The sequence below is a fragment of the Ammodytes marinus genome (assembly GCF_949987685.1).
Source record: "Ammodytes marinus genome assembly, chromosome: 3".
Taxonomy (NCBI): Eukaryota; Metazoa; Chordata; class Actinopteri; order Uranoscopiformes; family Ammodytidae; genus Ammodytes; species Ammodytes marinus.
Window position 1 is genome coordinate 8,265,456 of NC_137232.1, and position 12,859 is coordinate 8,278,314.

General features: G+C 41.5%; 1 protein-coding gene across 1 annotated transcript; it reads left to right on the forward strand.

Moving 5' to 3' along the window:
• The first annotated feature begins 52 nt into the window (after positions 1-52).
• Positions 53-4,224, forward strand: LOC307270614 (proteasome subunit alpha type-6-like). The gene is made up of 7 exons (XM_080053501.1): positions 53-322; positions 970-1,064; positions 1,756-1,837; positions 2,129-2,284; positions 2,498-2,676; positions 2,847-2,941; positions 3,704-4,224. The coding sequence occupies exons 1-7, from the start codon at positions 247-249 to the stop codon at positions 3,759-3,761; spliced, it is 741 nt and encodes a 246-aa protein (XP_079909627.1). The 5' UTR covers positions 53-246; the 3' UTR covers positions 3,762-4,224.
• The last annotated feature ends 8,635 nt before the right edge of the window (positions 4,225-12,859 follow it).

Consider the following 12,859-nt stretch of genomic DNA (forward strand, 5'->3'; position numbering starts at 1 on the left):
AATAGTGAGAGGGGACGGTGTTATGGAGCCACAACTGCACCACACAGCAATAACTGAAAGAGAAAGTAAAACAATCTCTCAGGGAAGTAGCTCCATTATCCTGCGTATCATATGCAGCATAAGCACAGGCATGCTGTTACCTACTCACTGAAACGTCAAAAAATATAGAATAGTCGTTTATTGGGGAATATTTAGGACACATCCAGTGCCGTGAAGTTCACCTGAGGTCACGAGAAGAGAGAAAAAATGTCGCGCGGTTCGAACGCAGGTTTTGACCGACACATCACCATATTTTCACCGGAGGGCCGCCTCTACCAAGTCGGTAAGAGACGTTGTTGTATCTGGTGTTTTACTTATGGAACATTGCTGTTCCTGCTGCTTCACTAGAGAAGCTTTAGGCCTACTGCCAATCAATATTACAAATACAAGCATTAATACAAACACACTTCAAAAATAGCATGTTGCCAAGGGACTTAGCTTGTCCGGTTGTTTTTAATGTAAATTGGGAAGCAGTTGGAATCGATATTTACAACCCCTGATTTCTCTCTTATTATTTAGTCATTTTTTTTTTTTTTTTTTTTTAGATTTATCCTTCTAAAGCCTATGGCCTAATTTTAATGGAGTGAAAGTTTCAAAGAAATGAGTGAAAATAGGGCAGATACGATGACCCTGTTAAACCTGAAGATATTTTGGAATACAATCCACTTTTATGAATCAAAATGCAACTCTAGATATGGAAACAAACATTTTAAAGTAACTTTATGTTAACTTTATTATTTTCAGTGAAGTAGCCCAAAGCCCAACCCTCCTCAAAATATTCTCCATGTGATGCTGCTGGTGAGGGAAGAAGCACACATGAGCTTTTCCATTCTCAAAGAGGATAGGCTATGTTACCTCTTTTGCTGTTCAATGTAAACACGTTCTATTGTGATTTCATTGTGTCTGTGTGCCACATGTGCTTCCATGCAGAGTATGCCTTCAAAGCTGTCTCCCAGAGCGGGCTGACGTCTGTCGGGATCCGAGGGACGGACAGTGTTGTGGTTGTCACACAGAAGAAAATACCTGTAAGATTACACACACACACACACACACACACACACACACACACACACACACACACACACACACACACACACTCACAGACATTCGCTTGGTGATGATGAGCTGAGTTCAAGCTAGTCAGTGAAGCCTCCAAGGAGTCATGACTCCAGCTTTTTGCTGACTTCATAATAAAATAAACAAGACACTGTCATAAGACAAGTCACTGAATATGAAGAACTCACATTACCAAGCCAGACGCCACTGTAAATCTGGCATGCTTTTATTAGAAGGGTGACAAAATCAGAGCTACTGTATATTCTGACCATCCCTTTGTTGATCTCAATCATCAAGTTTAATCCCCAGGAACTTGGCGTTTCTTCATCCCTTTATTGTGAGTCTTTATGGGTATATGTCAGGTCTATGTGAAGAAAAACATTCTTGAACATTTGGAATTGATAATGAAACGCAAAGGGAAAGCAAAATTGCCACATATTGTTTATTTAAAACTCCAAGAATTTGAGTTCAATGTTGCCCAAGCGACATCTGAATTATATCATTACAACCAACAGTAATTTTTCTGTAACTGTCAGTAATGACTGAATGTTTACCAAGTTGTTTGTTTAGTATTATATGATATTTTCACATACACTGTGATATATTGTAGGCTATGTTTTGTAAGTTGGCTTTGACTCTCTTTGGTTGTCCTGGTTGCAGGACAAGCTGCTGGACTCATCCACTGTGACCAACATGTTCAAACTAACCCCTCGCATTGGCTGTGTGATGACTGGGCAAAGTGGTGAGTATTCAGAACACACTCTCACACACACACACGCGCACGCACGCACGTGCACACACACACACACACACACACACACACACACACACACACACACACACAAACACACACAACTTTTGGCATGTCTTACACCAGAATGCCTGGCCTCTTCTGTTGATTTTAAGGATGATAAACAACTAGCGGACAATAGTGTAATTTATTGTTTATGAGGCAGTTGAATCTGTCTAAACAATCCTTTTCATTTGACATTGTTATGAAGCTTCCCTGTCCCCCCTGTTCTCTCCTGTGCAGGGGACAGTCGTTCACAGGTCCACCGGGCGAGGGCGGAAGCAGGAGAATGGAAATATAAGTTTGGTTACGACATCAACGCGGACGTGTTGTGTCGCCGGTTGGCTGATATCTCCCAGGTCTACACACAGAACGCAGAAATGAGGCCTCTAGGCTGCTGTGAGTGAGGGGGGGGAGGGAGGGGGGTCTTCATTTCTGGGTTAGGGTTAGGGTTCTTCATTTCTGCCTCTTGCTGTTTGTTTTTTCTTTGTTCATACTGCTCTTCATCAACAACTCACTCTTTCCTTTAGCTAAACTTATTCTTTTTGTGATCACAAAATCACATATGAAAAAATACCCAGTGCTACAATGCTGCTCTTCTGCCCTCTGCAGGTATGCTCATGGCTGCTATGGATCCCCAGCAGGGTCCCGTCCTGTTCAAATGTGACCCTGCAGGCTACTACTGCGGCTTCAGGGCCACAGCAGTGGGCTCCAAACAGGCAGAGGCCAACACCTACCTGGAGAAGAAACTGAAGAAGAAGCCTGAGCTGACCCATGACAGGACAGTACAGGTAGAGACACAGACAGTTGTTATGGATAGTCCAGGGAAGATGATAAAAAAGATGCCATGACTTCTCTGAATCCATTGCTAGGCCTATTTGTTTGTGTTATCTTGACTGAAAAGTACATTTGGAGAGGTATTTATGTATTAGCACGCTCACCATACTTTCCTTGTCTCCAGTTGGCTATCACATGTCTGTCCTCTGTCCTGTCCATGGACTTCAAGGCCAGTGAGCTGGAGATCGGTGTGGTTACCAAGGAAACGCCTAAGTTCAGGTATCTACATTAATTTGCTGTTGTACATTTACTGAGGACCAGAATATTTTCTGTGATTCTATCAAGGAGTTGTTTGATTCATTGACTCTGATGATGAGGATGATGATGATTAGTGGTCAACTGACCAATATGGAATTTCCATTGGCAAATGCCAATACAAATATTAAGGACGCAGGTCGGCTGATGGACGATATATTATGCCGATAACATGTTTAAAAAAAAGATGTTTTATAACATTTGATAAAATACCACAATTGAATAATAACAAATAGTAAACAAACTTGCACTTAAATGAACATTTATTATCAAGGTGAAGACAAAATAAGTATTTGAATAAAATGAATGTCCATCATCTATTGCCCTTGACCTTGGTGTTGGCTCTATGAAATATACGGGACTTTTGGATTTCTGTCCAGCCGTCTGTAAGGATTAAAATAAGAAAAAGAAATACATGGAAAATATTCAGGTTAAGAATTTACAAAGTGCCTAATTAATCGGCACAGCGACTATTCGGTCTACCTTTACATTAATTATGATGGCTTTTGACTTTCACAAGATTGAAACACTGAGAAATCTCCATTCTACCTTTCTGTCTTGTTTATTTTTGTTTGCTACTTTGAAGTTTTCTTTTAATTATTATAACTGTATTATCATCTGCCTCAAATCACATACTTTTATTTACTTTCTATTTCTATACTCATTGTATTCCTCTTTGCTGTGGTTATTGTCCTGCCCTCCTCACCTCCTCTCTCCCTCCTGTAGGATGCTGTCAGAGGCAGAGGTAGAAGACCACCTGGCTGCCATAGCCGAACGGGAGTAAAGGTGCCGTCACAAACTCCAGGCCGTTCATTCATCATAGTGTTTGGTTTTCAGTGTGCTCGGTGTAGCTTAAATTTAACAACAATGGTAACAGCAGTCTTAAGTACACAATCTGTTTCCAGGGAAATTAGTCATGCACACCTGAAGAGAAGAACTCATTTCTAGTGTTTTTTTTTATTCAATATACATTAAGAAACAATCTTTAAATTTCTGATCATGAACATGTGACCATATTTAGCATGTTTATAACAGAGGCAACACTTCCCAACCCAATCATTTGCTATATGTGTTTTTGATGGAGTTTATTCATATGACGCCAACTGGTTTTGTTCTACCCTCAAACACAGAATATGTGTATATTCGCAATACAGCTTATTCCATACTGTTTACTGCATACTGTTTTTAACACCAACCCCATTGTCATCTCCACACTTGTAAAGCTGCAATAAAAACAATCCACCAGATTCATTGTGAAGCCCTTTAAAACAGCTGTCGTAATACATCCATATAGAAAAGAAGACTACTAACACTCTTTTATTGATTGAACTCAAACTGTTGAATTGCTGTATAGATTATTTTCATAAAAAAATTATAATTTAAGTTTATTTTCCAACTTCTACCAAATATACTGATTGAACAGCATTCCCCTTGTTGAACAGCAGGTGGGGTTGGTGAGGTGTGGGTTGATAACATTAACTGAGGTTGGCCCATAGATAGTAAATAATAAGGTTGGCCTCCTTGTTCTTGACTTGACAGCAGGTCAGTTCACTGGAACAGCACTGACTCCACAACCAAATATAAAATTATTATTATTATGGATTTGGCGATGAGTCGACAATGTTTTTGAACTGCAGCCACTGATTTTCACACAAGGAAAAATTACAAATACTCACCTAGGATGGAAGGTGAGGGTGTATCTCAAAGGCCAGTGTGTTTTTTAAACTAACATGACAGTCACTTTAAAATGTTTTATTTAATATAATTAATATCATACTGAAAAACATTTGGCATGTCCGTATCTAGTACATTCTCTCCAATTCTCTGTCATTCATTTAAGCTACTTCATGTATCCACTAGATGTCAATGTTATGCCTACTTCTTCTGAGGATGTCATGACAGTTTAGTGTTTCTGTCTGTTCTTTTCTATTTAGGGAGTCCTATTTTATTACACTTCCGCTTCTTGGGATGGATTGTGTGTAGGTCAGACTGCCAATCCTGTGTTATGTGGACCTGTGTGTGTGTGTGTGTGTGTGTGTGTGTGTGTGTGTGTGTGTGTGTCTGTGCATGTGTCCGTCCGTTGAGTTTCCACCACTGTGACCCACCATTCTGAAGGATCACTGTCTTATTCAATTACTGAATGTTACCTGCAATCTGAATGTATAAGCGCTTTCAGGCCACACACAGTTTAACATGAACACAGGCGATGTACAACAACAGCAATGTGAGTATGCTTTTATTTTATTCAGTACATACAGTTACATTATGAATTAAAACATTGGATTTACAGAATATGATTGCGCTTACAGCAAAAATATATTTTGTTACAAATAAAAAACAATATTATACCAGCATTCTCTATTTTAGATTGATAGTATACTATTCCCATTCTTACTTACCTGCAAGTCTGTTTGCAGACACAATGAAGATTTAGGCTTAGTGGTTCTCACTTAGAGCTGCTAGTCTCCTTAAAGCTACTAGTGAAAGACGATCTTATGTTATAGTGATAGGCTTCTTAACTTAATTCTTCTCTGCATCCACTTCACCTTATAGGAGAGTGTCATGTTTTCTTCAAAAAATGTATTCCGTATTTTAAGGTACAAATCTTGGCGTACGAAATGTCTTGGCCTGCATTAACCCCATGCCACCAGTCGTCCTGATGGGTCGAGTGTTACGCTGCAGATTAAAGCCAATTACAGATACATTACGTGAGTCAAATACATGTGCTTTTATGTTTTCAGGTCCATCCACGGACACAGCAATATATTAGTCCAATTTGAATACAGGAAAGAGATTGTGAAGGACGCTTGGAGTTCTAACTGTTGTCTTGAAGCTTCAGGTCTCACGTTTGTCTCTCCATCTTAATGTCTGGCACTGCATGCACACGATAACCTGGGAGAGCACAAAGAGAAAGAACCACTGTCAGAGTCAACACGTGTTCACTTTCAAAAAACAAACAAACATGGAAGATAGATCCGGAAAGAGTAGTCTGCTATCATTATGCAAGCCATGACAAGCGGTACACCATGGTGTGAAATATATATGAAGAAGATATTGTCCATACAAGCACATGATTCTTCATTCAGTTCATGAAATTGTACATGTTTTTTTTTCATTAGTTCTCTGAGATTTTTAAATAATAACGTGAATGATGGCCGGATTCCATTTAATTGCTTCAGTTGCACCCAAACACATTTAAATGGCAGAGAGGGACATTTAAATATAACAGCTATTGTTAATATGCAGTATGTAAAAAATGTATTGTTAGGTCGAACATCAAAAGTTAAGAGGGTGTTTTGAGATCGTAAAATTGGTCAGGTTACCAGATAATCCATGAATGAAATAAACATACAATTCATATTAAAATACGCACGTAAAACTATAGGAAAAAACTTTTTACACTGTCTCGTTTCTCGCTGAAATAATTGAATAGAAATGAAGCAACGTTTTGGTCAACAGACCTTCATTAGGCATAGGAGAATTTTAAAACACAACACATACTATATATTATATATACAAATGTTGCACCTTCCTCCGACGCACATGTCATCCACTCGGGTGTGCAGAGATCTTTTTGACCGATGCAAAAGTAAAAAATCTCTTGATGAACAAAATAGTTCCTAGTAGTTTAATATTATAACCTTTAGTTGCTTTTGGCTTTTCTGAAGGACAACTTTGTAGTCTCACACAAACTGTCACACTTATTTTTACTCCTTGGCTTTCAACCCAGTATGAGACCTTAATTTTGTTTTAGTGTCCTATGGTGTATTTTATTCATTGTGCTTATTAGTTTTATTTGTTTAAATGGTTTTTTATGAATTTTAAATTGTTGTTTTGCTTTTAAATTGTTTTACCTGCATTATGTACAGCACTTTGTTTCAGCTGTGGTTGTTTTAAAGGGCTTTATAAATAAAGTTGAGTTGAGTTATTAATAAAGTTGAGTTATTTCAAAGCATTTGATGTACTGTACATAACTGATGTTTCTGGCTAATAGGTGGGATGCAGGAACAACCTGCAACACAACATTGACACTATGTAATTTAAGTTCATTAGGTGAATTATGATAGCACAGTGTAGCTTTTTTCCAGATTCAGCAGTTACAGAGCAACATTTTCGTTCATTCAGAGTCCATATTCATTCTCTCTTTAAGTTCTCTTTTTGGTGTCTACCTAGAGTCCTGAGGAATAGATTCTGACATGTGTAGCTAAAGGCTCCTCTATGTTCACCAGCTAGTCGCTAACTCTGTTTGGTGCTTGATGTTGAGCGGCTGGGTTTTTACAGATTTGACCAGACACATGTTCTGCCAACTGAATGGAACTAACTTCAATACATGTTTTTTTTCTTGCCTTGAAATGTTCTTTGTCTGATTTTGAAATTCCTTCAGAAACAATCTAATGTAGTGTGTTTCTGTTTTAACAGCCTTTATGCCTCACTTTCTTCCCTCACCACACGTCCATAACCTCCATCTCCCCATCTCCTCTCCCATAGCCAACCCTATTTCTGCTCCTCTGTTCCCCACAATACCTCCACCTGTTCAACTCTTCCTCCATCTCCTACACACTCAACCCTCCAGCCCACATTCTCCATCCTCTCTGCCATCACCCCCTCTCTCCCTCTCTCCCTCCCCCCTATATGAAATGTTGACCCTGTGGCTGGTGTCTCCTGGTACTGGGACTGCCTGCCAAGCTGAATGGGCCCAGAGCACCGGGTAGCTAGGCCGTATGTGTGTGTTTCTGTGTGTGTCTGTGTGTGTATGTATGTGTGTGTGTGTGTGTGTGTGTGTGTGTGTGTGTGTGTGTGTGTGTGTGTGTGTGTGTGTGTGTGTGTGTGTGTGTGTGTGTGTCGGGTCACGGCGTGGGGATTAGGTGTGTGTGAGTGATTGAGGGTGACAGCGGCCCTAGCATTAGGGGCCCTGTGGCAGATTTCGTAGTCCTGTTTTAGACACACTAAGCTGGATTTACCAGCAGCAGTGTGTCAGCATTGATGCAGCCAGCCTGGACCTCCTACATAACACACACACACACACACACACACACACACACACACACACACACACACACACACACACACACACACACACACACACACACACACACACACACACACACACACACACAATGCACATAGATGTGGACCCTTGGCTATCTACCTGACTCTGTGATCCATGCACATCCACTGTAGCATGCACTAGCTCAGCATCACCCCAAAACAAACATTACAGCCCAGTCACACATCCAGCAGCCATCTCAGAATCAAATTCATTTGAATGGAATGTTTACATTGGATTCCCTTAATGACATCAAAGTAACTCGGGAGTACTCGGGAGCATTTTGGGCCTTTGAAGAGTCTAAAGAAGAAACACTGTTATTTTAGCTAATGTTGCTTTAAATACTGAAATGGCAAAGTAGAAACTGTGATGCAAAGCCATGTGGGGTAGCATGTAGTCAGTTGTGATCATGTTCGAATACAGGATGCAATGTGCTTTACTTTTGGTAAGCGAGCTAGCAAGTTAGCTATGATATTATGCTGATATGCAAACCTGTTTCTTGTGGAGACAACATATGCAGCTAAATGTGAGGATGCAATGTGGTGGAAAGTGTTCCTGATGATTTTATCTTCCTCAAACACCTCTCAAATATTCAAATCACTTTGTCTGCGTCTGAACTTTTGTTCATCACCAACTTCTCCACACTGCAGTTGAAGGCGGGTATACTGCTGTATGTGTGGTCACTGTGTGTGTGTGTGTGTGTGTGTTAAAGCAGGGGGTAAGCGAGGCCACTGCTGTCTGCACATATATGCACTGATGCTTGAGTGTGTTTCTTTGTGTGCACTAGGAATGTTTAGGTGCACACCTTTGTCCCAAGTGTGAGCGTGTGCTCAACGGTGTGTGTGTGTGTGTGTGTGTGTGTGTGTGTGTGTGTGTGTGTGTGTGTGTGTGTGTGTGTGTATGTGTGTGCCTGCTCCCACATCTCTGTTACAGCCTGTCCATTGTGAAGAAAAGTGTTGAGCAAGATCCTGACCCACCGGCGGGTACTAATAAGACGCATTCCTCAGGATTAAAACGGCCAATTAACAATAAGAGAGCCATTGTGGCCCAGTCTCCTTGTGCGTCACGGTTAAAAGGTTTTGTGTGTGCGTACGTGTCACAGTGAGCGCGTGTGTGGCTCTATTTTTGTGTGTGTGTGTGTGTGTGTGCTAGGGCATGGGTTATTGTGTGTGTGCAAGGTGCTTTAAGTCATTCAAAAAGCAGCCTTTGTGATTTCCTATCATCAGCATGTTGCACTTGTGTGTTGCATTGCTCAGAGTTTAAATGAACATGCACGCTATAGCTCCATCATCAGAAAAGATTATAATGCAAATGTTTCAAACAAACTCATGCAGTGGCTAGAGAGGTGGCTAGTGTGAGAGATGGTGCATGCCAAACAGTGGCTGCATGTCACAAGATCGTGTGTGTGTGTGTGTGTGTGTGTGTGGTTGACACATTGTTCCTAATGATGCAAGTTAATCCAGGGTTTGTTGAGTCCACCTGGCATTTGCACATTTACATAATACAAACAATATAATGACCATTGTATTTCTATTTTTTCTTCTTTTCATTAGTGTCTGCATTTGAGTGCTGCTGTGCATGTGGTGTGTCTATCTTGTGTGTGCATAAATGGTGTCTTCAATATAACCATGCTGCTGTGTGTGTGTGTGTGTCTGTAGAGTGGGTATATGCATCAGTGTGGCACGTGTCGGAGTGTGGCAGAGGATTACTGAGGCTCAGGGCCTGTTGCTCCACTTCCATGATTACTACTGCTGTCTACTGCCATATGGGCTGGTGGGGGGGGCAGGTGGGGGCGGGTGGTGGTGGAGGGTCCAAGCTACTGTACCACGCCCCACACACACACACACACACACACACACACGCACACACTTAACCCACCCACACCAATCATGGCCCCCTCCACCCCCACTTCCCCACCGCAATAACACACCACCACCCACATGCTCCCAGAAGACATGCCCAGAGGGGGTTCACACACACACACACACACACACACACACACACACACACACACACACACACACACACACACACACACACAGAGTCCCTCATAAGGCATTGCATATGAAACCATGCATGAATGAACATAGGAGCTTTGTTTTAACAAGTTGAAGACTGTGAAGTGTGTGTGTGTGTGTGTGTGTGTGTGTGTGTGTGTGTGTGTGTGTGTGTGTGTGTGTGTGCACATACACCTGCCTATATGCTTAATAACTCTCTTCTTTACAAATTGGCATCCTCTAATGTCTGTACAATCAACTTGTTTCTCTTTCCTTTTAGATTTGTGGTGTTATGAATGGACTGGATCATTTATATTTAAAAAGGATCATAATAACATATAGTATCATGTTCAGCCTTAAATAAATATTTAAATTAAGCGTTTTATTACAGTGAATAATAATAAAAGTAAATACTGTGAAGCTCCTTCAAATTTGGTACAGAATTATTATATTATTATTAGAATCAAAAGAATTCACATGGTTTGATCACTTCTATATGCAAATGCAACTGAAATTGCTGCGCTTATCTTGTTACAAGTGTATGAGTATGAGGGCAGGAACAGGTGTTAACTTGCTAAAACCCCAGACAGTGGTCAAAGGAGGGGGCTAAATGATGACAGTGAACACGCTGACACACACGGACCCCTAAACACACACACACACACACACACACACACCCCACCTGCTGCTGTCTGCAGTGGATTAGTGATCTGTCTCCCAGCAGAAAACAGCAGGACACACACATACACGCGGCAGGGGGTCCACTGTCTGTGAAATTGATCAAGATGTTGGCCAGACATTATGTACAGATGAACTCATGGTCATACTGTTATCTGTCACATACACTACGCCATACACACCAAGCATTCAGAGGCTGCTCAGGGTCCCATAAAGAATGCAGAAAAGAATGAAGTGGCTCTTTTAGAGATAATGTGAAATAAGCAGAGAACAAATCAATGTTATGAGCCAATCTGCTTTCTGAAGAAGCTGGAGTCTCGTCAACCTTAACTTTGAACCATTTGGTTCTCAGCTGGTTAATACTCAGCCTTGAAAAGACCTGCTGAATACAGGCTGTTCTTACAAATATCACTTAAAGGGTTAGTTCAGGATTTTGGACCTAGGGCCTGATTCCCAAGTTAGCCTGAGTGTTATTTATCATTGGAGACAGTTTTCAACACATTTCATTCAGTCCTTCGAGTTGCAGAGTTGGCTCGTGCTAGGCTAGCGCACGGGATTGGGGTCAAACCTAGCCTGCTACTAAAACAGTCTTACCCACTCCACAGTACACCCGAGGCTAATCAATTATAACGTTAGACTACAGATGTAAATGTCTGTGTTGATAGAATAATTTTAGAAATAAAACCAACCTTGCATATTGCATTTTGAGAGACTCGGTGTGTCTCAGCAGCAGTGTTTATATGCGGCAGCGGCGGACTGATACCTAGGTTACCGGATCTAGGTATTTCACCTGCCGCTGTCATTGCTACAGACGCAGAGTAGCCTACAGTGCACGAAGGAATTTTATTAGCCTATTCAATAAACAAGATATGGCCACGTTTGGAGGACTTAGCGATGCGTCTGCTTTTGAAGATGATTATGAGGAATTTGTTGTATCCGCCAAACCGTACCTGTACGAGCCGGAATACACTGATGAAGAACTGGGAGAGATGGATGCTCAAAGGGCAGAAAGAGAAAGAGCGTCTTTAGAGACGGACAGCCCCCGCTGGAGCTGCAGTAGAGGACCGGGACAGAACAACGGGAGTTTGCAATTAGCCCAGCCAGGTACCTGTAGCTATACCATTAGCTAACGTTGTCACTCTCCAAAATGCATGTCATCATCAATCTATCAGTAGGCTAACATTATGAAAGGGGCAAGCTATTAGCTAGAGTAGCCTACCAAAAGTTATTACCTGTTCATCAGTGCCTGTTGGTGCATCTGAAAAGACGGATATGGCACCGCATTCGTTTTCAGGGATTTCTTATTGTTATTTTCTCGAAGTCGTCCGGTCTGAAATTATCGCTACAAATACACCGTTCGCGAACAGTTTCCGCCGGTGTACTGATGTCCAAGCCAGCAGCAACAAGCCACAGTTGCGTCCTTTCTGGATCTTGCACTGGACATTTGTGGAAACTTTGTGGTGTCCATCTGCAGGGTTTATTTGTACAATTCCTGGATGCACACTGACGCACCATGTTGCCTAGTCGTTCGTTTCAGTTTCTGTCCCATGCTGCTCTGTTTACTTTCTGCTGTAGTGATTCGGTTACATAGCAAAGTAAAATTCCGCTTCTGCTGAGAAAGTAGTCCCTCAAAATGCGACAATTCATGCAATGCGAGGTTGTTTTTATTTCTAACATTATTCTATCAACACAGACATTTACATCGATAGTCTAGCGTTATAATTGATTAGCCTCGGGTGTACTGTGGAGTGGGTAAGACTGTTTTAGTAGCAGCTCTGCTTGACCCCAATCCCGTGCGCTAGCCTAGCACGAGCCAACTCTGCAACTCGAAGGACTGAATGAAATGTGTTGAAAACTGTCTCCAATGATAAATAACACTCAGGCTAACTTGGGAATCAGGCCCTAGGTCCAAAATCCTGAACTAACCCTTTAAGCAATTACTCGTCCCTCCTGGGTGCCATGTTTCTCCTGTCTGAACAGTGAACACAGGCCTGTAAGAGATGGAACCCACAACCGCTCGTGGCCACTTTGTTGATACTTTACTGCAACGCCCCTGTTGCAACCCTGAGTTGATATTTTGTGTACGAAAAATATAAAGCCAACAGACAAATTCAGCAAGACGCTGGCATGGCTTTGAGAGTTATCTTTCAGACATACATG